Raw genomic sequence first — 26,491 nt, forward strand, 5'->3', positions numbered from 1 at the left:
TGTGCTGCTTAGCAGGAGGAGGTAGAGAAATCGGGAATTAATTTTAGCCAGGGAAGAATGAAGGGGTTGGGGGAAGGTTCTTTTTTTCTGACTTGAATGGTAATAAATTAAACTAACTTTCCCAATTTGAGTCTTTTTCCTGTGACAGTAATAGCTGAGTGATCTCCCTGTCCTTATCTCGACCCATGAGCCTTTTGTTGTATTTTCTCACCCCTGTCTGGTTGAGGAGGGAAGTGACAGAGCGGATTTGGTGGGCTGCTGACATCCAGCCAGGGTCAAACCACCACAATCACCTAATCCAACACTTCCCATCAAAGCTAGATCAATGAAAGCAGGTTACTCAGGACCTTGTACAGTTGGGTTTCCAGTTACTGGTTTATGTTAAACAACTCCCACAATGGGGAAAGGAAGAGGCCACTAGCAAGCACGGAGGAGCAGTGACCCTCATGTAGAATAAAAAGTCCAATATGCAAGTTAACTCCCACTGAAGCTTCATGTCTTTCAGTGCAACTTCCAGGTTCACAGGAGATACTTAAGATGCAGGAACAACATCACATATAAATATGTCTCTATCAAGACAAAGGTGCAGATATGGCTGTTAAAGGTTGCAGTACTACCCGCAGACCTCCCTTGCTTTGGTAGTCATCTTATTTTACATTTTTTCATTCTCCATTCTCAAAAGCAACAATGACAAAAGGTTCCAAGCCTTCATTATTTCAAACCCCTGTCTTTTTTTTCTGAATGCAGATGATGCAAAGGACAAGAAGACATTAGTTGGTAACCAAGCTGCTTGTCACATGAATTCCTTGACATATTGCCCAACTGATTTATGTTTCCTTCTTAGCATTCACTAGGAACTTTAGAAAAAAGAAAACTCTACATTAAAGGTAAACAGACCAGAACAGAATTTTTTAGGTCCAATCTCACGCATACTCCAGTATGTCAAACACCTCTCCTGATGGAAGAATAAGTAAAGCAATGACCGTGTAAGAAAATGAACATCAGTATGTGCACTGCAGTTTCTCAGCTAAAGCAGAAAACAAATTCTGGCCAGAACAAAGTCAAATACAGAAGAATACATCACTATAATCCTGTAGTAAAGGGACAAATAACTAAAAAAATCAGCAACCAAAAAGACCCAGCTGTATAAAAGCAACATCTGATAAATGCCCTTGTTTAAGAGGGATGGATTCTTCGGCTCTGATTAGCCTCAGCTTGGCTCAGGCAAACAGCAGTGCAGACCAGCCCTGCGATTTTGCATATGCTATTTCTGCATGGATCTGACATCCTACTGACTATTGCTGTTGAAACAGATCAGTTGCATTGTGCTGGAGGAGATAAACTGCATTCTGTATGTCCTTCTTCTGATGTTTCACATAAAGTACAACATAGAGTTAAAGAAAATGTAAAGAATTGTAGTCCATAATCATTGCATAGTGTCAGTAATATCTGAATAAAACTAATCCTTACATAAGCTTCCTTGTTCTATTGGCCAGGTAAATGCTTATTCAACTATGTTTACTTGCAGTATGTGTAAGCATATGTAGCAATCCGAAAAAAACCTGCTAATTAGGTTAATCATGAGCACTGTGGAAGCTACAGTTTCCGGGAAACTAGTTTCTGAATATGTCTGAATGTAAATCTTGTCAAAATAATTAAAGTTGCAAGTCTTGACAAATAACTTGCTGTTCCCTGCCCTGCACTGCATACCACACTGCTAGGAATCTTTCTCAACAGCTAAGGCTAACTCCTGAAGCGACAGCACTATTGATGTCATTAAAAGTAACTGCTGATCACAAGACTGGAGGGCTCCATGGACGGGTACGGGCACTTTGGAAGGACAGACTGGATGGGCAAGTTGCTCAGTTTCTGAAAGGGTGGCTGGGATGCATGGAGCTCTGCCGGGGGACACTGGCTGAGCCAGTTGAGGCCTTACAGTGACACTGTGGTGGCTGTCCACTACAGATTGCCTGACCAGGAATACAAAGTAGGTCCTGAGGTAGGCCTTCTTCAGACAACTGGTGGAAGCCTCATGTTCACGGGTCCTGGTCCTCATGAGGGTTTTCAGCAACCCCAGCATCTGCTGGAAGTACAACACGGCAGGGCACAGGCAGTCCAGGAGGCTTCTGGAACATCCTGATGATAACTTGTTGATGCAGATGACTGAGGGGCCAGGGGAGGGAGACACTCTGCTGGGCCTCATGCTTACAGGAATAACTGCTGGGGCTATGAAGGTCTGGGACAACCTGGGCTGCAGTTAACCATGAATGGTGGAGTTCAGGATCCTGACAGAAGTGAAAAAAGCTTCAGGCTCCTCCAAACTCAGGAATGGACCATACCAATGTGCACGAAATCAAGCAAAGTTGGCAGAAGGTGTGTGGGTATGTACAGGGAACTTCTGACTAAACTCAGACATAAAAAGGAAGTGTACAAGAAGTGAAAGGAAGACCCAGGTGACCCAGGAGGGATATAGAGACATTGAGCGTACAGCAATAGATTTAGGGAAGCCAAAATCCACCTGGAGTTCAGTCTGGTGACAGCAGATGCAACTGACAAGAAAGGCTTACAGGTGTAACAGCAGCCAAAAAAACCCCGAACAAAATAAACCTAGGGAAAATGCAGGCCCACTGTTGAATGATGCAGGGACCTGGTGGCAAATGACACAGAAAGGACTGAAATATTCAATGCCTTCTTCACCTCAGTCTTTACCAGTAGGACTTGCTTTCAGGAATCCCAGGTCCCCAAGACTACTGGGAAAGTCTAGAGCAAGGAAAATTTAACCTTGATGGAGTAAAGTCAGGTTAGGAAACACTTAAGTGGACTGGATATACTGAAATCCATGCATAGAATGTGACAAGATGTGGCTGATGTCACTGTGAGGCCACTCTCAATGCTCTTTGAAAGGTCGTGGTGATCAGGGGAGGTTCCTATTGACTGGAAGAAAGCAAGTATCACTCTGACCTTCAAGAAAGGCAAGAAGGTGGATCCCAGGAATTACAAGCCAATCAAACTCATTTCAGTCCTTGGGAGTAAAGAAGAAGTTTACTCCCTCAGGAACAAATAGTCATGGAAACCTTTCCAAACACATGAACAATAAGGTGACTGGGAGGAGTCAGCATGGATTTATGAAGACAAAATCATATGTGACTGACCTGATAGTCTTCTCCAGGGAGTTGACTGAGGGAAGAGCAGTGGATGTTGTTTATCTTGACTCAGGAAGACTTTTGACACTGTTTTCTATAAAACCCTGATAGACAAGCTGATGAAATAAGGTGAGATAAATGGACAGTGAGATGGACTGAAAACTGGCTGAACTGCCAGGCTCAGAGGGTTGAGGATTAGCAGCAAGAAGTCCAGTTGGATGCCAGTTACTAGTGTGCCGCAGGGGTTGACACTGGGGTCAACACTGTTTAACCTTTTCACTGATGAACTACACAATGGAGCAGAGTACACCTTCAAGAAGTTTGCAGATGGTGCAAAACTGGGAAGAGTGGCTGAGAAACCAAATGGTTTTGCTGCTCTTCAGGGGGACTGAAACAGGCTGGAGAAATGAACAAACAAAACAGTAATCTCAGAGTTCAAGAAAGGAAAAACTGAGTCCTGCAGCTGGGCAAGAAACCCCATACAGCAGTACATGCTGGGGGCCAACTGGGTGGAAATCAGCTTTGCAGAAGACAACTTGGGGCTACTGGTGGATACCAAACTGACCATAAGCCACTGAGGTACCCTTGTGGCAAAGGCGGCCAGCAGCCTCATGGACTATATGAGGCAGAGTATGTTCAGCAAGTTGAGGGAGATAGTCCTATCCCTCTATTAAGCATTGTTGAGGCCACACCTGGAGTGCTGTGCCCACTTCTGGGCTGGCTGGTACAAGTGAGACATGGACATACTGGAGCTGAGCCCAGTGAAGGGCCACGAAGATGCTTAAAGGATTGAGCATCTCTCATAAGGGGAGAGGCAGAGATGGGTGGGACTGTTCAGCCTGGAGAAGAGAAGGCTCAGGAAGAATCTTTTCAATGTGCATAAATATCTGACGGGAGGGAGTAAAGAAGATGGAGCCAGAGTCTTCTCAGTGGTGCCCTGTGACAAGATGAGAGGCAATGGGCACAAAATAGAATCCAGGAAATTCCATTTAAACATAAGAAAAACCTTTTTTTCTGTGAATGTGGTCAGACACTAGAATAGGTTGCCAAGAGAGGTTATGGATCTCCATTCCTGCAGAAATTCAGAACCTGACTGTACATGGCTCTGAGCATCCTGATCTGGCTGAGCATGCTCTGAGCAGGTGGGTTGGATTACATGATCTCCAGAGGTCCTTGCCAACCTCAACTTTTCTATAATCTTTGTGTAGTCAGTATACAGATGTATAGCTAGATGGAAGGAACTATATTTTCTTTCTGCAACGAGCTTTTTATTCAGACTTTAATTCTTAAGATTTAATATACTTTAGAGGTGTACTAGCGCTAAAAGTATAGTTAGCATTGTAAGTTCTTTTGTATAACTTGTTCTATGAACTTCTTCAGAGCTTTGACTGAATATTCCACTAAGTATCACAAATTCTGCTCTCAGGGGCCCACTAAAGTACACCTTTTCACTTTTATTTTCCAAATTTACTACTAGACAACACTGTCAGCCATTCTAATGAAGAGGGTAACGCCATACTCACGACTTCCTGGCAAGGTTATATATATCAATGCAACATACAACTTCAAAAAATAAATAAAACATTCTGTTCATTTGTCATTCTGCAATAAAATATTCAAGCTTTAAAAGTCAACTGCAAGAAACACCAACTTTCATTTTCTGTGTTTCCTCTCATATGCACAGAAAGAAATAGTATCACCTAACAAGCTGAATTCTAAGAAGTGTTGCTTTGTGTGTTCACCATAAAATAATGAAAAAAAATAAAATTTAAATTATGGTCAAAGGTTTAGTTTTCAAGGGTTCTAAGCCAATCTAGAAAAACAAGAATAATGTGTCTATTTAAAGATAAACTGAATTAAAATTATTCTGCCATTAAGCAAGCACATAGGAAAGCTAATCTAAATACCAGAATTTTCAGGAAAGGGAAAGGTTTATTGCTATGAGATAGATAAAACACTCAGAGATTCACAAAAGATGCAGACCCAGGCAATTTAACCACATACAGCAATGAGACCCTACCGACAAAAAATGGACTGAGCAGAATGAGAGGAAAATGCAGTAAGCTTGAAGCTCCATAAAATCTGCAAAGATGAAGTAAGGAGGAAGATTCCCAGCTTCACTTTGAGGTCACGTACACATTAGAAAAGTGTTGATAGAACTTTTTTTTAGAGTAGTAGTTTAAACAGAAATATTCCAGTCAGAGAGATACCAAATAGCGCTAAGAAATGCAGTGGCAATGACCTTGCTTCACAACAAAATAACCCAAAGAAACAAACAGGGAATAAAAGGGGGATTAATAAGACTCCTTTCTTATTAATAGGAAGGCATTGATCAAAATTCAGACTTGGTGACATCCATGCAACAAGAGCTAATCACACAAGAAACAGATTTGGACTCCTGAATATAGCAAGCAGCACACACCTGGTGCTTCACATAGCATAAAGATGAAAATAAATTAACCCAGTCCAACTGGACATGGACACAAATGGGAATGGAAAACATGGTTTGCTTTTGCTGAAAATCATTTGGTTTCTGTATTCTATCTGACAAGTCTTGCAAATGACATTGATGACTCTGACTTCGCATGCTAACGCAGACAGATGCATGATGACAGACCTGAGGTTTTCCAGGACAGAGCCTGCTGCCAGCTCTTCATACATCCGAGCCTGCTAGGGCTGCATCCAGGCTGCAACAAGCTAGGAAACAGCAAAGCTTAAATGCTCATTGCCTTCTGAGAAGGTTGCTACAAAATCCGTCTCACCAATTCTGATTTCCAATATCTTTACGATTACCCAGTTTTGCTATTCTTGACAGTCTTGCGTTCATTCCAGAAGCTGGGGAGCCCACCCATGAAACACTTTTAGAATTTGGGATAAACAGTATTTTTGGGGTCTGGGGGATGATTGCTGTCAGTGCCTTTAATACAGTCACTATGCTTCTAGTAACAAGGTGCAGAAAACTGTACAGAGTTCACTGACTTGATTTACAAAGTCTACTTTTTTTCCAACAAAATGACTCACAGCTGAAGTCTAAAAGGCTTTGGATTTGTGTTTTTGTTTATTTTTTCCAGAAAGCCTGAGCACTCTGGCTGCACTTCAGGTTTAACCAACACATTGTGTTCCGGTCACTACATGTACAAGCAGTTGCCTGCCAGCTGTGGGGAACTGTGCCTTTAGGGAAGTCTGGCAGAAAGGGACCGGCTGGTGGCTGTGCCCCTTCCATCATGCAATGCCAACTGGATTGTGCCCACTGGATAAAGCAGACTTTGGCTTTATATGATTTCTGAACATTACAGAAGCAACCAAACAAAATATAGACAACTCTTAGTTCTCTGTGGTCAACCTACCCTTCTCCGCTCAAGAAGCAGTTTACATGTTTCATAGTGCCTGAAGCTGGAACTTACAAACCCTTCTAACCCAGGCAACCTGTGCACGTGCAACCAGGAGCACTGAGGAGTAAGCAGCAGGCAGGGACGATGACAGCTAGCTTTGAAACTGCTATACTGAAATTTGAACGTGCCAGACTTTCTTCATAAAAGTGGAATTTTAAACAGACACTCAAAAGAAGGTGGGAACAAGAGTTTGCAACATGCCTAAGGTGAAGAACTGGTCTTGTCATTTGAGGTGGAACAGCTGAATAACAGACCTGGTTGCGGCTGACATCTGATCAAAAAGACTCAGAAGGGAATTACCATGATCTTTTAAAAAGCCACTAGGATTTGTCTAACAAATAAGTTACCAAAACAGAACTTGGGATGAGAAGACCTGTGGGACAAAAAGGCATGTGGAGGAATCTACAATAAACGCTGCATTGCACCTGATGACACTAGACATGGTATTGACATCTTATGTAGTGCCATGTCTGGTGTTTGAAGAAAGGCTGAAGAATGACACAACTCTGCCTGCTCCATCTGAGCACTCACACCCTGCCAAGGACTAAACCAGCAATGCTGCTAGCTCCACAGCAGTGATGAATGAACCAGCAAAGTATCATACCATTAACCCTAAAACAGTTCAAAGCAGACAAACTAAAACAGCACCTGAAAAAATGCCTAGTGCTCCAAGTAAATGCACAGCTTATGAAAAATAAGAGTAGTTTTGGAGTTAAGCGATGAGCAAATATCCCGTAAGCTGGTAAGTTAAATTTACATGGATAAACAAATAACTGGAAAAGACTCAGTTTATAGCTTTTACCAACAAAACGACATATGAATTAAGAGGATAAAAGCATGCCTCAACCTTGGTCTCACTGAGCTATACCTTTATTTGGAGTGGCAAGGAACAGGCAACTAAGGAACATCCTGGCAAAACATAGCAATGACATGAAAGTCCAAATGACCTGTAGTTTTATGATGTCAGTGATTTATGCTGTTTATCACATAGCAACAGCTAAAGTGGAGCAACAGTCACTTGCTGCTCTGACAAACAAGCAAGGGAGCAGGTACTTTGGTTCTCCAGAAGGGAAATGAAGACTAGCTAATGGGGCAACCCTGCCCCTGTAAGGCTATAAAATAAGTAAGAATGTGAAAGAAACATTTGATTGTTCTAACCAGGGAAAACCTGGAGGACATGGACTAGGCCAAATGCTGAGGCAACTGTGCAGTACTCTCATCTTCAGGAGACATTATGGGACATGGCACAGAGATGCTGTGTTAGTACAAAGCACACCGGTATCAGGACTGGAGCACCATGACTATGTCAGTGAGGTCCACACCTCAGCTATTCATTACGAGTTAGGTTTTTTGCTTAAGTTTGCCTCAGGTTGCACCAGGGGAGGTTTAGATTGGATATCAGGAAAAATTTCTTCATCAAAAGGGTTATCCAGCACTGGAACAGGCTGCCCAGGGAAGCAGTTGAGTCACCATCCCTGGAGGTATTTAAAAGACTAGATGTGGCGCCTAGGGACATGGTTTTTCAGTGAACCTGGCAGTGTTAGGTTTACGGTTTGTCTTGATGATCTTAAGGGTCTTTCCAACCTAAATGATTCTATGATTTTGTTTGGCATGCTGTTTCAGGGCTCTACTGCTTTCAGGTATCTGCATGACATTGTACCTTGCAGGAGAGCATGGCACTTGCTCACTGTCTCCTCTGGGTGAGATATTTTGGGCATGACTAAATTTTCAGCCAGAAACACAGAAGTCGTTTGTTAGCACAAAAGCCATTAATCTAGGTAAGTGCCATTTTGGTACAGAAAGAACTCCAGAGCAGTTGTCCAAGGTTCTAATATCTTTACTGAGAGCTAGGGGTTCTGGATAAATGAATACCAGAATGCCACGAAACAGCAAGCACAGGAATAAAGTTCAAAGAGGAGTATATAAATAGACAGTGGCCATCACCATCATGTTTCCTTCCCAAAATGAGAAAAGGATATGAAAACACACAGACTGGTCAACAAGGATTTTGTGTCTTGCCTGTATCAGAGATCCTGATGGTGCAGCTGTGTAGCAGATGTGAGTGCAAATCCCAACAAAGAATGTGAAAACTAGTGTAAAGTTTGTTCATGGGGCTTCTAGCCCTGAGGTGTCATCATAGGAAGCAAACAAATTGAACAGGGTGCCAGCCAGTATTTCTGAGGAGGGACGCTGGCAAAGTTTCCTTACAAGAGACTGAGCCATAGCCAAAACTGAACATTACATATGTCCTGGCCAAACTCTACATTTTAATGCATTCAAATGGTAAAACAGTCAATGTGTCTTTTTCACGGGTATAAAAGGTTTTTCTTCATCAGAGGCCAACGGTAGCTGATACTCACCAGAAACCATCAATTGCTGCTTCTAAAAAGAGTTTGACAGTGACCACCTACAAGTTCCCAAGAGCAATACATAAGCTATTTTCTCAGCTAGCAAAGTATGATTTGCAAATTGAATAAAAACTTGGAAGAGATTTGGTCATTGCAGCCACATTCTCCAAAGCATTTGAAAAAGTGTAGAGGAGCAGAATCTAGAGGTGGATTATGGTAATCCGATTTAAAAGAAAAAAAGAAGCCTGTCCAGTCTAAGATAGAAGGCAGACTTACTGCTGAGGAAAGTTCCTGCATAAAGTAATTAAGGCTGCTACTAAGGGATGGCTGGGACAGCATAAATCCAGCCCTTTTAGCAGTTTCAAGGCTCTCAGCACTATATTGAGTTTTGTTCAAAGCCAACAAGCAAGTGATTTCTGAGGTGCTGCAGACATATGTCCAAAGAAATACATGCTGATCATTTATGGACTGTAGGAAACCACAGGAGAGCTAGAAAATATACAGTTTAATAAAAAATAATTTCAAATATAAAGTTCAATTCAAAACTTTATAAAAAAAATGCAAACAGTAGCATGAAAAAAGTTCTAAAAGCTTGTCACATGCCAAAACTAGAAAGAAGTCAAGCAGAAGAACAGATCTGCAAAAATGTGCATACAATTTGACTGCAACATCTGGAAATAAAACAGTTCATAGCATTTTAGCCTTATTTCAGTGAGACAATGCTACCAAACAATTCCATGGTTATACAGATCAACTCTCTTTTTACTAGCCTTGGTGAAACTGTCATGGTACCTTCTGCCATTGGCCCCTGTTTAGAGGCCATGAATTTATGTAGTTTGGACTGAAATATGATTTCATACATGCAAATCTTAGACATGCCAATTTGCATTATTCACAACTGAACAGTAGAAAACAATGTCAAAGTAATGCTGAAAAACAGAGAAAGACCCTGGTCCACGTACAGCAACAAGGCAGCACCAATGAATCCCTGGTTGCCACTGCCTGAAGTTTTTTAGAATAGAAAGCTGAAAACAAGAATGCCTGCACTGGTAAAATCTGATGCCAGAGTCAGAGGGGCTTAATGGATATACAAAAAGATAGGCAAGGACAAACAAAAAGTTTAAGAAGATTTGTGGTCACAAGAGTGGCTACCACTTCCCAACAACTGTGTGCAAGCCAGTGCTTGAAGCAGAGGCTGCCAACAGCAAGGACTTACCACTAGCAGCTGTGCACTCATCCAAAGTTGTACCCTCCCTTAGGGACGCCTGGGAGGAACAAGTGGCATCTCCCTGAAATCCCAGCAAGGGGGTGAGAGACTGTTCTGCTCAAGAAGATCTTGGAAAGGTAATAGATGCTGCTGTTGCAGAGGCCAAGTGCAGAACGTGGCTCCACCAGGATGGCTACACTGCTATGAACTGCCAGAGCACAACCAGTGGTGACGGCTGGGAAGAGACCCAGCGGCTGTTGGGTAACTCAGTGCTGCTAGCTAACTTAGTTCACACTTTAGAAGCATGCACTCAACATTTTACACTGATTATTAACCGCAAGTATTTTTAGATTTGCCCAGAAACAGAGGCTCCAGCTTTAACCATACACAACCAACTGAAACGATGTAGAGAGGCTCACATTGTGCACATGAAAGAGGTAGGACTCAAGTCAAGAAAACCCAAATCTCAGCTGCATGTAAAACCTGCCAGTGCACTGTACTGTAATACTCTGCAATAGCAAAAGAGTTTTAATTTTTAATACAATTTTTTTTTGTGGAAATTTTTCATTGAAAGTATCGCAGATTAGCTCTTAAAGGAACAGTTTGATACTCGCAACTGAATTAATAAATACTGAAGCTTTCTTGAGGACCTACTGTCTGTGTATTCCTGAATCTGAAGCAGCCAAGGCAGCATTGTCTTGGCCTTTCCAGTTCAGACCATGGATCTAATACATTGCATCTGAAATTCTTAGAGCATCTTGGACATCTTTCAGAAAAGCATGTATGAGGATAACTCACCAATGTACAGGCTGGTACACTGTTGACAAGCTTTGCCCCTGTGTTACAGCATGGCAACACAGCATTTTATGTCACCAGTGGTTGACATAAGGGGAAATCACACTTGACCAATCTGACAGCCTCCTATGATGGAATGACTGGCTGAGCAGATGAGGGAAGACCAGTGGATGTTGTCTACCTCGACTTCAGCAAAGCTTTTGACACCATCTCCCATAACATCCCCACAGGCAAGCTCAGGAGTGTGGGTTAGATGGGGCGACAGCGAGGTGGGCTGGGAGCTGGCTGAACAGCAGAGCTCAGGGGGTTGTGATCAGCGGCGCAGAGTCCAGCTGGAGGCCCAGAGACAGGCTGCCCAGAGAGGCTGTGGGGTCTCCTTCTCTGGAGATACTCAAAACCCACCTGGATGTGAGCCTGTGCAGCCTGCTCTAGGTGAACCTGTTTAGCAGGCGGGGTTGCACTAGATGATCTCCAGAGGTCCCTTCCAACCCCAACCATTCTGTGATTAATCCCTGTGTATGTTGCAGCATGGCAGCACATCATTTTATATTGCCAGTGGTTACCACTGGTCAGATAAAGACTCAGTTTTTCAAGACCATAGTGGCAATTTTTGGCCTTCACAATAAACCAGAAAGGAGCGAAGAATATTTGGACCAAGCATCAGTTTCCCCAGTACTAGAGATCTGCATTAGGGTAAGTGATCAGGGCTAATTTCAAAGTAGCTGGTATATCCCATTAAACAGTACAACTATAAATACGTCATTTCAGTTTATAAATATCCTTAATTGCTCAATAGACCCATACTAACATGAGTGCTATCATTTCTACTGCATGTTCGTAAAATAAAGGCCAAATATAGGAGTAATCACTAAATTATACAGCCTGCTCAGTTATGTAATGCAGACCATTACATTTTTCTACAGGAACTCTTGCAATTTGTCGTAGTATTTAACTATAGAATATTTTCCAAGAAGGGATTCAGTCTTGATCTGAAAGCAGCACAAAAACATCCTCATCTCTCTTGTTAAGTTTTTTCAATAGCTAAGTACCCTTCTGAGAAGAATCTGAGCCAGATTGCACATTTGAATTTCTCTGGCTTTGGTTTCCAGCTACCAGATCTTATTAAACCTCAGTCCCATAGATTAAAGAGTCTTTTGTGACTACCTTCTCTCTCCCTGCTTGTTTATATACCACAGAAGTCATCTCTCAATCTTCTTGCTGATCTAAAAAACAGATTAGGTTTCACAGTAGCAAGCACTTTTCCCAGCCCTCAAATACTTTCTGAATCACATCCATCTATTGCACACCTCCTTCAAAAATGCATGTCAGGAACAGGACATAATGCATTTGTATTCATCTCAAAGATGTCACCTCTTGCTGTGAAATCAATTCTCTACTGATAACCTTTAAAACACCTATTCTCCTCAACTTTTTGTCTTTAACTAGTCCATAATGATAATTTGCCTTTTGGCTGTATTCAAGTGTATCTCTTTGACTAAGCCCAAGTTACCAAGCAATAAAGATTATTTTTCATTACCATCCTTTCTGAAACAAAATTTACAATTTCACCAAGCTTTGTGTTATCCACAAATTTTATGAGTAATCGTTTTGTGCTTGGTTCTTTATTGCAACTGAAAACACTGAATAGTATCCTGCTCACTCCTCATCCTTCAAAGTAGCCCAGCAGAAGCCTCCCCTCCAGTCATGATTTTTTCACTTTTTTCACTGACAATCAGTGTATGTGATCTGCAGATCTCTGCTTCCACTTAACTGTGATCATCAGCCCCTGTGCATGGAGTGTGAGTCACATACTTAACTCCCTCTTCACACTCCTCCACAAATAGCCTATAACTCATGCATTGCAGTGCAATGCCTGGTTTCTCTTTCATGCCATACTCCCACCCAGCAGACAGCTGGGCACCAGATACCTTGTTCCACCGGCCTATTCTGTCCTTTCCATGTAACAAGAAAAAAACCAAGTCTGTAGAGCTACACTACTTGTGTCACAAATACATGCCTACCTGGAAGGAAAATGCTGCTGTATTGCACAGCACAAAGTTTTGCCACCTGAGGAGGTCCTGGACTTGGATAAGGTCTCTGAGAGGATGGGTTCCAGCTCCAGTTCTGAAGCCTCTCTGCTATCATGTAATCTGATGTGCAAAACCAGCCCTTTTGCCCATTATCTGTCACGGTGCTCTTGCATGTCATCAAAAGACATCTGAAAGGTCTTGTGGTATCTGTAGACCATTGCAGTGGGCCTTCCAAACCACTGTTGTTGTTTCTTCTAATCATGATAGGAATATAATTTAATATTACAACACCAGATACTTTATTTTCTCTTTGAAACTTCCTAGCCAAACTCAGTCTAGTATGATAAAGCAGAATGTGTGTTATATTAAGGTGATTAAAAAAAGCAGCCCATGGAACTGTACAGCCGCATCTATATTATTTTTAAATTAAATATTAATAGGAATATGGATGAGAATATTTTCAGGATCACAGTGCTCTAATAATCTTATGCATTTTATATGCCACTGATTTTTTTGCTTAAAGATAATGTTTATTAGTCCCACTTTTACACTGTGCTCCATCAATATTAATTCTGCACTGAGTGTCTTTATAACAGCTGTGCTACATTTTATTATTTTATACATATGAAACTTGATATTGTATTCAGAAATATGAAACAGAATCATTATGCTGTCTAGTTAAGGCTAGTTATTGCTTGAAAGTGGCAGGGATACGAAAGAACTAAATAGGGTTTTAATACTGCAGATTTTATTGGGGAAAAAGCCACAATAAAACAGAATGTAACTCTTAGTTAATCTAGAAGAACTACAAATACAAGAATTTCATCCTGAATGTGCATCATGCAGGAACGGAAACTCTCTTAGGTTGTTCTCTAAAGCCCTGTATACCATGAAAATAAACAAATAAACTAGCAAAGGTTTGGCAGCAGGCAAAAGAAATTAATTATACTCTGGAATTAATTAATTAGGTTAAGACATGCTAACAAGAAAACAGATTTTCCCATGACCAGTCTAATCAGTGAAACTGTTCCTTATGAACTGCTACTGCATGTGCATACACTTTTGCAGCAAGTCCAACTTCCATCCTCCCTAAACTCTATCTCCCAGCCTTTCACTGCCCCCAGCCCTTAGAGCCCCCATTTCTCTGCAATTTCCTCCAGCAGCCAGACATGAGGCACAGCGTTGGAGCCACCAGCAGAACGTTCCTGCTGACCACCCAGGGCACATCAGGCAGAGAGGGACCTGCTGATGCTGAGGGTTTCAGCCTGTGCTCTGCAGGAACATTTCTAAGGTCCGTTTTCTGCCTCAACAGTGCTTTTCACAAAGCTTTGTAGGACTTGGTGTGTACAACCTCTTCTTTACTGCTGTCTTTGAACTCAATTTGCATAAAAAAGAAGCATCAGTGATGTGAGCTTCAAATAACACAAATGATATAAGAATCCACATACATTTTCCATGTACTGCTTTTGTTCTTTATTAAACAAATATGGGTAAATGTGCTATGTGTGGAATAAGCAGTGTAAGAGGACAGGAATGCCCTACTCTCATGGAAGATATAGTTGTTCTTAATTAAATTCAGTTCATAATTAATACAAAAAGCACCTGATGCCTTTCTTTTTCCCCATGTCTCTTTTAGCTGAAACTAGCTACCTCCCTCTCATCTGAGTCACCACTACAAGAAAATGAAGCTGATGATAGCGAGGTGACAGTAATGCAGGAAGGCTCTTTTTAATCCTCATGTTTCTGCAGCACTTCTGGCTCTGATATTCAAAGCAGCACTGTGAACCTCTCGCGTGAACACAAATTAAAGAAAAAGGCAGAACAGGGAGCTACAACTGCAAGAGCATCAGAAGAGGCATGGAGCTCCAGCAGCCCACAGCAAAATGTATATGGCTGTGAGCCCTTCTCTGCCAAGCACTGGCAAATTTTGGAACCTTCTTGAGTTAATTTTCTTTGTAGAAGAGAAACTGGCAGTACAAACCAAATATCTTCTCAGTGCAGGATGTTTATTTTCAAAAGTCCAGCTGCCCTTCTTCCTAGAAGCCGGAACAATAACAAGCTCAGGCAACAATGTTCAGCCAAGGCTTCAGACCAAGTGCATCTCTCCTCTCCAGAAAAATGTCTTCATGTCTTCCATCTCCCTCTCTCCAGGGATCTGCACAGACTGGTTTGCAAGACACAGCACTTACTGCTTCTCTGATGGCTGCTTTGTATCTGACCACACACCCCTTTCTTTCTCCTGCTTAAGACAATACAGTCAGAGACCAGGGAAACTGCATATGAAACCTCCTTCCATGAGGCTGCACGCAAGATACAGAAACATGGTGTCACTGAGCTTTGTTTGCATTATCAGTAATTAAAGTTAATAGGGAAACTTGAGATTACACCTTTGTTATGTAACTGTGCAACATTAACATGAGTTTTTATCTGTTTCATCTATTAATTCAAACCCAGTTCCTACAAAAAGCCATCTCACCCAAGAGAGGAGTACTTTAAAGTTTATGAGTCTTTTGTCAAATCTAACTCAAGTTGCAGCCTGCCTGCTTTCAGGAGGAGGAGAGGGGAAATCGTTCATCTGTAGACAGTTCCACAAATTCCTCAGAAGGAGAGGTAGACAAATTCTCCTCCCAGGGCCTGGGCAAGATTTATAGCAAATTCCAGCACAAAGAACCATGGAATATATCCTATAATATATACCCATAGTGTTCACAGCATGTTTGTCTTGGGATGGTTGGTCTTTAGAGGGGAGTTCACAGTGACAGGTCACTTGCCTTTCTTGCAGGTGATGCTGTGATTTATTTTGTGGGAATATAATAAATAGGAATAGCTGCCCTGAGCATTTACCGTAAGATCACAGGAACTGGATTTATAAAATGAAGAGAGTTGCATCAATATAACAAATATCAAACTTTTCAGATGCAAAAATACACTATTTCCAAGGAAGAGAAAGACATATAGTCAGAATGATCTAGTAAGCCCCTACAGTGCAACCATCTCTACAGCTTGACTAAACCACCTCTTTTCCTGCCTTGAAGACTCAGTCACCTAATCACACAAGTTAAAGCAGTAAAACCCCAAACAATCCCACAAGGCAGTATCAGACTAGAGCTCAGGACACTGCATTTCTGCAACAGCAACATCTGCCTCCAAAACAATTTTCCCCTCTTTTGTTTCACAAGGGATAACAACCACTACAGACCACATCCAGTGGCAAAATCCAGCAGTGAATGCACCTGCCTGAAGACACTTCACACCCGCCTTCCATAAGAAAAAAACCCACAATTAATTTGATAGGAATTAAATATTCCACTTTTCTAGAGTGTTCAACCAAAATGACCACGAGGGCCTGACTCATTACAAAAACAAAGGGTAGTACACTGCTACAGCCGATGCCCATCTTATTTTCCTTGTCCATCTAAGCTGAGGTTATACAGCACCCACTACTCTAAGACAAAACTTCTCTTCATGGTGCTTCATCACTAATGCCTCTTTTTGTGGAAACATTGGGTAGTGGTGTGTCGGCACTATTGAACTATCATATATTGGCAGTATGAACTGCGAAATACTTGCCTAGGGACCACACAGCTATACAGGCTCTAGGTGCTGATGCACCTTCTGTCCCTTTCTGCACCACGTTCCCATGAGCCACTTCTAGGCGGGATCATCTGTATGCAAACTGACATCATCTTTGGTTTCTCTGCTAGCATGAGTCTCCTCTTTTGTAACATGCTGAACCATGACACATAGAATCATAGAATCACTTAGGTTGGGAAAAACCCTTAAGATCATTGAGTCCAACTGTAAATCTAATACTGCCAAGACGACCACTAACCATGTCCCTAAATATCTGCACACTACCTACAGTGCTCTTTTCCTCATTTCTTTATCACCTAAAAAGATCTGTAGGAAGGGCCACTACTTGCTCCAACTGTACCAGATGGCAAGGCACAGCAATGTAATCTTAGCACAGCATTTACGTGAAGCGCAGAATTGCCTCATAGTGTTAACATCTTCTTGTCCTCCCACTAACATACCCATCCCACCTTACAAAAAAGCCATTGTACGTCATTGTGTTGTTTTCCATACCTGGAGCATTACCTTTTCCATACCTTTTCAGTTCTCATTTCCTCAGTCTCCTCTTTTTCTCTTAGTAATATAAGAAATGGAGACTCCTACAAACTAGACACCCCATTCTTGGTTTTCATTCTCCTGTATGTCCCTATGTGCATACCCATAGCTTTCTTCCATTATGATTTAATCCTGAATTAAGGATTTTCTATTAATCCTGACACCAAGATGGCAGAAGTTCACAAAATATTAAAAATAATGAGACAACCTGTTCATAAAATACAGGGCTTGGAAAAGGACACAGTCTTCAGTCACAGAAACACAGTGAAAGGTGGCAACATCAGCAGCTCTTGTAAAACCAGAAGGTTAAAACTGAACCATCATTATTTTTTGAAAGAATTATTTTTGAAGAATTAATTGCTGAGGCAAGTATTGAGTTTTATGTTCATGGCTCTACACCTAGATTTCTTAAATTTAAGCTCACTTCCTTACCCCCATCTTTCCACCCCCATAAGCATCAGCTCATTATTTTTAAAAAGCACAATGAATAAGAAAGAGGCAATTTAACATGAAGCACTGCGGAAACTGACTGCGACTTTGTTCAAAGAGTGAATCAGTACACGACTTCCTCAGTCTTTTACTCTTCCTTAAGCATCTGCTTTTGGCTACACTTCTCTGATTTCTCCTTGATGCTTGACCCTAATGAAACCTCAGAGACCTCCTCGGGAAGTGGGGAGCTGGGCGGGGTGAAAGCCACAAAGAAAACAAGTGTTTCCAGTGCTTCCTACCTGCCCTTGGATAACCTTCATGCTCCAGTACTCCTCCAAGCACCTCATTTGCTGAGAAACACAGCTTTAGACTTTCTGGTTATTGTTACTGGCTGCTTTTACCTAATACTAGTTTTCCCATTAAACTTAGAAAAATCACAGGTTCCTTGCTAGCAATCAGTTCTTCCCTCAGGCAAGTCACAGGTTACCTGCAGGAGGGAACCAGTGCTCGTTGTGAGTATTTGTGGTGTCTGCAGCAAGACATCTTTCAACCCTGCAATGACTGGATTAAATTAGAGCTGCCAAAAGTTTCTGTCAAATTTCTATTAGCATCAAATTATTCCTAATTACCAACATTTTTGCAAATGTATATAATAAACTATATATCTAAATAGACTCTCTTTTGCAAGGCACATTTCTGACTGAAATATTCAGTACTAAAATATGACCACAATGTCATGAATGTAGGAAACAAATGGTCAGGATACTTGGGTGGAGAACAAAGACAGCTTCCTAGAGAAAGTAATTCTAGATTAATATATGAAATAGGGGTTTTTTTTCCTCCTCACATTTCACAAACAAATACAGACTTATTCAGTTTGGAATTACTTCAGGTCATCCAGTGCTTACAGCAGGCTTAACACTGAATTCAGACCAGGTTGCTCAGGGCTTTATCCAGCTGGGTCTTGAAAACCTCCAAGCATGAAAAATGTTGAAACTTCATGGGCAACCAGCTCCACTACTTAATTACCCTGGTAGTGAAAATGTTTTCCTTGTAAAACATTGGCTCTGATGCTAATTTACATTGTATGAAGATGAAATCTCTGATTTCAACTTGCCATTGTCTTTTGTTCTGCCAATACACACTGCTGTAAAGAGCACAGCTCCATCTCCTCAGTAACCTCCTTGTAGGGGTCAGATAGCTGCTGTTAGGTCCTTCCAATGCCACCAGGTTGAACAAGCCCCATTCCCTCAACCTCTCCTTGCAAAGCAAGTGCTCTAACCCCTGACCATCTTGATGGCCCTTCACAGAACTTGCTCAAGTTGACGTCTTGGGAGTGTCCAAAACTTAGGTGTAAAGGAGAATAATAATAATCACTTCCTTCAAATTCTGGCTGCTGCCCTGTTGATACAGTGCAGTCTACTGCTACCCTTCATTGTTTTGTGCTGATCAAGGATGAGGATGTTATTCGTTCTTGGTTTCTTATTCAGTCTTTTTCCCTTCTGCTGACCCTGTCAGCACAGGTGCCAAGTAACGCTGAACAGCTGAATGAGCAAAGCAGAAATGCAAGACTGACCAATTTTGCAGCCTGTCCTCACTTCATATAAGCGGAAGATCAACTGCCCTGTCAGGATATTGCTTCCTCAGATCAAGTAAAATCATATAAACTATCTGTTAGGGTAGCAGAACTGCAATGACATGCGAGTCTTCCATAGTCTTAGGCTGTTTCTCTACATATCTGAGCTATAGATAACAAACCATCCAAGCAAAGTCACCAGTTATGTTCTAGCTTTTCTATAGTGCTCTAGTTGTTCTTTTTGCATTAGACATTGTTCGCTCCAGAAAACACCATGAGGTTGTGGGATTTTCTGGATGAATTTCACTGCAAAGACATGGCCAGACATAGCATTATACAGAGTTTACCAAGCGTACACTTGTAACCAGGGACACAAATAAAGGGGAGCTGCAAGAAGAGGCTGTATTTCAATGGGAAAACAGGGTTTTAAACCTAAAATGTGACAGGCCAATAGTGCACCATGAAACACAAGATATTCTCAGTCCTCATTCAGTTTACAAGCACAGTATCAAACCTCCTTTATCTAACGTGCCAACACAGTAATGAAAGTAAGATAAAATTATGAGCAAACCTACTTCATCCAAGATGTCCAAGTACCAATATATACACAGCACATCTCTCTTTGCTTTAATAAGCAATGAATGTATCCATAATTTTTTTTCACTAAAGAAGAAAAAGCATTAGGATTTTACCCAGCATACCCAGAAAATGCTTCAGTTTTTAAGGGGACTGTGGAAGTGGGATTTGAAGTTGGGTCTCTGGATCTTAATCTCTGGATTGCATGTGAATGCACTGCCAACCCTGCGGAACCCAGAATTTCCCACACAGTTTTGCTGGCACGAACGATGCTTGTGAGCAGGTAGCCTGTCTGCTGTGATTGCCTGAAGAAAGCAGCCCTTGAATAATGGGCCATAAGGAAACATAGTAAGTACATACGCCATAGTGTATTGTTTTATCCACCTGTATCTAAACACTTAGAAAGCATCTCTCTATGAACACTTTACAGGGAAACTTTTGAACACTGTTGAACACTCTACAAAAACTTCTGTAATTTCCTATATTCAAGAAAAATACATTCACCTTCTGTGAAGAGGGGTTCTTGCAGAATTTTACAGCTGATGTATAAATTTTTCATCAAATCCTGTCTGCATTCGTGGTTCTCTACTGGGATTAGTAGCATATAATTGGAGCAGGAATAGTGAGGAGAAGTACACAGTGGTTTTAAAAATCAGAAACGGCGCTTGTTTATGATATTTGCAGCTTTTCCATCTAAGTACCCACACAGATCGCACATAGTCCCACAGAGATGGAAATTAATATGTGAAATACCTGTGCAGCTTGAGCGTCACAGTTCCATAAACAGTAGCAAAGCCCAGAAGACGAACCCATCTTAGGAGAACACAGCGAAATACACTTGGCTCAAAATACAAAATGACAACCTATAGAACAGAAAGATAGAGAGAGCTTCAGTACTGCTTTAATGTGAAAGTAGTTCTTCATTCAAATGCAGAATAGTTGCAAAACAGGACAGCAGACATATTTCAGCTCGTACTGCTGTATATTTAGATTTTCTAGTAAAGTGATGGGATGATCAGATCAACCAGCTGGCACAGTTCTAGGCACCAACTCCTTTTGAAGGGAGCTGGCAAAAGCCCTGTGACAGACTGTGAAGTGACAACACTTTTAAATGCAATTCCACTGACTTTTCTTAACTGAGTGAAAACATATACCCAGAGAAGAGGATAGAACAGACAAGGACATTTTCCTTGAGCTATTCCAGTAATATGCAGCTGGCCTAATTCTGTTTTGATGGACTGTATTTACTAGGTTACACTTCAAAGTAATTTCTAATAAACCTAGCAAAATGATAGCAGCTAATTTTTCTCTGCCAAATATTCTGCCACACTAAAAATGTAGCAGCTTCTCTCTGACCAAAACCCCAAAATCTTGATGTCATATTTGACTCCTCCTTGATCTTCCCCAGATATTTTCCCTAAGCTATACCAAATCTCCCTACGCGTCACCCACTTAATGAAAATAACCTTTCCGTTCACTAATGGATTTCTCTAATTGCAACAACAGAAAGGTCTTAGCAGCCTTTTGCTTTGTCTACTAAGTACCATGCATGAGGAGAGCACTCAATAAACAGTAACATAAAGCTACTTCTACAGGTATAGTGCACAGAAGAGGATCATTACCAAATAAAATGCCACCCTTATCTAAAACAGGGCTGCTCAAATGGTGGACTCAGTCAGGATCTGAAAGAGGAGTCCATTTCTTCTTGTTCCAACAGACGCTGTCCCTGGTGTCCTGAGGGATGATCCCATATTCCTTCCCACTTGTCCAGCCCCACCAGGAGCCTGAGATCCCAGGGATTTGGCTGTATCCTGCCCTTACCCCACCTGCAGACCCTGCTTGGTCCAACAAAGCTAGATCCAGCGCATCCCACCCAACTGAACAGAACCTGGTAGAACAACTCAATGCACTGTAGTACAAATTAATTGGGTAATCCTGGTCTAGAGAAAGAAAGCACTGAAACATTTCAGGCCATCTGCCACAGCTTCATTTAGAGTCAGTACATTCTGGCAGCAGAGGTAGTATTGTGCCTACCGGCTGCCACATGATATTATTTTTCTAAGTAAATGCTTTTCTATGTGGGAATTCAAGCCCAGGATATTGGCCAAAAGCCCGGGACTATGTCCTTTGGGTGACACAGACATATTTAGGAGAGTAGGGGCAAAAATGGCAGACATGTGGGCTGAGATAGAAGAAGCTGCTGTGCTTTGCTGGCATGTGGTTTTTTGTGTGGTTTTTTTTTTTTTTTTTTTTTAACAGCAGAATCAAGCTATTTCTTTAAAAAATATGGTTTGTTGAATCAAACCATGGTGCAAAATTTAATCTGCTTTCTTCACTGTTATTATACTGACATGTTTCAAGGCAGACATTTTCTGGGAATCTGTCAAATTCTGCATGTTGAGAAGGGAACAGCATGCAGCAAAAAGCCCACTTCTCCTTGGGAAATCAGCTGGAAACCCAAAATGCATCCACACATGCATGAACATGCTTGTGTAAATTAAGGATCCAGGAGGAAGTTTCTCTGAAAGACCTGAATGACAGTAATGACCTCTTATCCTAATATACAGTTATACACGTTACGACAACTGCAGAACCAGAGCGAAGTCTGTAGCAGTAACCTGCCTCCTGAGGTTTGTCAAGGGGTAGAAAACACCCTTTTTTCCATCTCTGATTCTTCCAAACTAGAAAAACAACGTCAAAAAAAGTCTGGCATACGGAGACTCCAAACATTTCAAAACTGATCTGAAAGCAGAATTTTTCAGATGATTGAAAGGGGAAGGTCTGAAAACTCTTCAGGCATAGAATTTTCTGAACAAGGGCAACAGCTCTCTCTGCCATGCAATCTGACACAGCAATTTTATCTGCAGTTGCTTGTTGAAATATTAACTGCTCGTGTCTAGAAAATCTCATTGATTTGCATTGAACCATTTGTATGAGCAGCTGAGGCATTTGGCTAGCTATCAACCAAGAAAACATCACTTCAAATGCAGCACGGTGTGAGCTGGTACATGGCGGCTCACCACAAAGGCTGCAGAGGCAAGCCTCTGTTGACAAAAACTGTTCTTGTTTTCCCATTTGAGTGCAGACCCATTTTAACTACACCTTCACCCAGTCGTCCAGTACATTGCAGAAGTAAGACTTGATTCAAGTTTGGTTCCCTTTTGTGTCTCCCTGTGTTTACATGACGGAGAACAGCTACAGTGCTCTCCCAAGGGCCAAAATCCATTTCTACCTATTAGTCTGTAACTTGCATGTGGTCTGGCTTTGAACAGCAAGAATCACTATACCTATGTTTTGCTTGCTTCTTAGGTTTTTCGGAAGGTTACTCTACAAATGTGCATTCCCATTCCCATCAGGGCTTGCCAGGATATTCAGGTGACTGCCCTCTCTAAGCTCTTGTCAGCATTAGGTCTCTTGAAAGCACAGTGAATTTTAGTGGCACAATTTTAAAACTGAATAATCTTTAATGGATTGGAGCCAAGGGCTACAGAAATACTGCCCTGGAAGCTCGGTACACCAAAAGCCATGCTCAAGCTTTTCATCTTAGTGGAACCACATTCTTGCAGAGAATATCGAACTGATTTAAATAGATCTGGAGGGCTGCTGCACTCCATCTCTCACCATCCCTAGCTAAAAAACAAACAAAAAAAGAAACATAACATACAGAAGTCTTGGTTTTGTTTCATACCAGGCTCTTTTAACTTCTGGTTACCAAACTCCTATTCCCTACTGTTATTCCCAGAGATAAGCTTGCCTTAAAGTGACAAACAATATGCAGCAAAGGGTTGCTGAGCTCCAGCTAGGAGTGTAGGGTGAGCAGAGGATTCACCCACACACCCAGGCTTCTCTCAGCAGAACAAGGTAATCCCTCTGAAGTTCTAAGAGACTACTCTGCCCACCAAAAATCTGACAATAATTCATTTTCCCTTTTTGCTTTTATAAAGCATTAGACCATGACAGCAGCATAAATCTCATTAAAAACTCTTAGAGGTTTTGCTGATGGATGTCACAAAACCTATTTACTGTACATAAGGAAATGTGATATCCCCTGTTTTGCCAGCTCCTGAAATCCATTTAAATACTAGACATCAGTTTCTGTTCCTTGAACAACAAAGACCTGGGGAAAAGAATGTTTGGAAATGAGAAGAAGAGAAGTCAAACAGTGCCTGTTCATGTACCGGTTACTGCAGCTATGCGTGAGACTTCATAAACTGTGGCTCATCTTTGTCATTCGGACAAATGCATTTAGATGTTTGCTTTTAACCTCAATGTGTTTTAAGCTATCATTACCCTTGCCAAAACACTGTCCCAGTAGTCACGCTACCACTTGGGGAGTCAGGGATGAAAAGACTTTCTAAGGTCACCAGCTAACTGTCAAGTGTGTTTAGAGCTGGAGAGTTACGGACATGGAAGAGAGCCTTAGCTTGCTGACACAGCGATCAGCCAGCTCAGTTGTTCAGCTGACACGATGAACGGACACACACGCTCTCTAAAGACAAGGGCTAAAGTCAATACAGGCACCTCACCCACTACAGCAAATTTTTGTTATCAGGACAGGTAGGACAGTAAAAGTGCTAACAGAACTAACATTGAACAACTTCATGTTCAAAAGTGTAACAAACATTGTCCTCACAAAAAATGAGCAAGTAATTAGTTTTATAGGTTCAGTGCCATTGCTTCTTAAAATATATACAGCATTTAGAAGGATTCCTTAAAGGAAAAAAAAATCCACCTTATCAGAGTCCTATAATGTTAACAGTGAGCAATACTTAATATTATTTTTTTTTTCAGATTAACGTTACTGTGTACCTTGTAAAGAAAAAAAGATGATTAATTTTGCCCTTCACCTTGAGCATCAGATCCAGGCAAAAATGTTTTAATTAGTACTCCCAAGGGATTCAGTCTGCCTAAATCAGGCCTATAATTTCTATCCACACTGTAGGCGACTAGTAGATCATCCCTGCTAATGTGAATTCCATAGATAACCCATGGATAAAGGCAGGTATCTTGAAGAACCTTGAAGAAGTGCAGGACTTCAGTTACTTGGACAGAATCTTGGCCTAAAGGCTTCAAATATGCATCTCCACTGATTAGAAAGGCACTTAAGCATTTATTTTCAGTAACTTGCTTCAGTGTATGTTAATTAATAATCTGCATTAGGAGGACTAAGCCAAACACTGTGCAGCCAGCTTTAACAATTTTGTAATGTATTTAAGAGAAGTTGCTTTTTACTTTGCTTCTTAATCCATAAAAGTCACATGAATAGATCAAAAGCTCATTTCACTTTTCAATCATCTTTCTATATTCCATGTTGAGAGAGAATGGACAACACTATAATGTCTCAAAAGATCAGAAGTCAAAGAACAAAGATATTTAAAAATACACAGAATTTTCAGTGCTACATATCCTAAACCTAAACATGAAAAATTTTGAGGAGGACCTTAGCTAAAAAAGTCCCAAAGTGTTCACTTTTGAACTCCTTATTTGTGCCCTCAGTGGCAGAATCATAGAAAGTTTTGGGTTGGAAGGGACCTTTAAAGATCATCTAGTTCCAAGTGCTCTGGGCAGGGATGTTATCCTTTTTACATACATCAAAATGTGACACAGAGCTTAGAATTTCAGCATCAGCATGATCTGCTTATGGATCCTAGGTTGAAAGTCACCTACTTTAGATAAAAGCAATGCAAAATTATTAAATTTTTTTCTCATTTTCAAATAATCAGATTTCTTTCAAAATTGTGCCAGTTCATCCAAAAAGCTCTACAGGAAAACTACCTACTTCATTTAACTTCAGAATTCGCTGCAAGTACTCTGCACAGTTCAATACAGGACATGACACAGCCGTTTAAGATAATGCCTTTTGGGCTAATTCCATTAGCAAGCATCTAGGAGATACTGCGAAGAGATCCATCTGATCTGTTCCACTGCCCAGCACCATCTGCCCTTGCCTGACTGCAATAGCTGTCCTGGGCTGTCTCTAGGCAATTCTGCTACGGAACAAGCCATCAGATGCTTCCTCTCGGTATCCTGCTGTGCTTTGAGATGGGCAGTCTTCTTTCTTCTGCCATGTTTCAGTAGTTTCTTTCAACGCATAAAATATCCTCCAGGGTAACCTAGTACATCAAGTCACCTATTAATGCTTCAGTCCTAATACTGAGAAGGGATTTCCTGCAACAGAGATGCAATGTTTGCAATGTTAGATAAGCTTGCCATCCAAACTCATAACAGTCTGGCACTATGCTTTCTAGAAAAGGGACCAATCCACTTGTACGTGGGCACACTGCCATGTTAACAGATGGGCATGAATGAAGGCATTCACGAGCCTGTGTACACTACGGGCACCACATACCACTGTTCGAAACATGAGTCACAGCTCAAAGCATCTGCTTAAATATTAGTGAATGCAGAACTCATTATCCAATCCTGCACTACCAACAAATATTTCCAGTGCAACTACATGAAACATTTTAGAGGTATGATAACTGCTGAATATATACTTAAGCTAACTATGAAAGAACACTTCCTTCCATCTCTGTCTCATTTTTTTAAACCACATGTACTTTTTAAGCCATAACATTTTATTTTAATAGGCCTGTGGACACACAGTATTATCAAACCCTGTTATCCTTGCAAATTTCATAATTTTTAAGAAGAGTTGTGCTGCACCATTAGCTTGATGCCTCTATAAAGCACACAGTTGCTGCAGGAAACCACAGTAACTACTCAGTAGGTTTTATTCTTGCCTCTGAATTGGAGCTGAACCAACTCCACAGCACACAGCATTGAGGCACTCTGCTGCTGGGGGCAATGCATTTCAGGTAAGATGTATGTCACAACAATTACAGCCATTTAAGAACTTCTGGGTTC

General features: G+C 41.3%; 1 protein-coding gene across 2 annotated transcripts in view; it reads right to left on the minus strand.

The window, feature by feature from the left end:
• GPR158 (G protein-coupled receptor 158) overlaps positions 1-26,491 on the minus strand; it is a 210,039-nt gene that overhangs the window by 37,593 nt on the left and 145,955 nt on the right. For both annotated transcript variants that reach the window (XM_037386259.1, XM_037386258.1), the window contains exon 6: positions 20,378-20,487. In XM_037386259.1, coding sequence (XP_037242156.1) covers positions 20,378-20,487 — 110 coding nt within the window. The remainder of the gene's footprint in view (positions 1-20,377; positions 20,488-26,491) is intronic.

This window comes from Falco rusticolus, chromosome 4 (genome assembly GCF_015220075.1).
Source record: "Falco rusticolus isolate bFalRus1 chromosome 4, bFalRus1.pri, whole genome shotgun sequence".
Taxonomy (NCBI): Eukaryota; Metazoa; Chordata; class Aves; order Falconiformes; family Falconidae; genus Falco; species Falco rusticolus.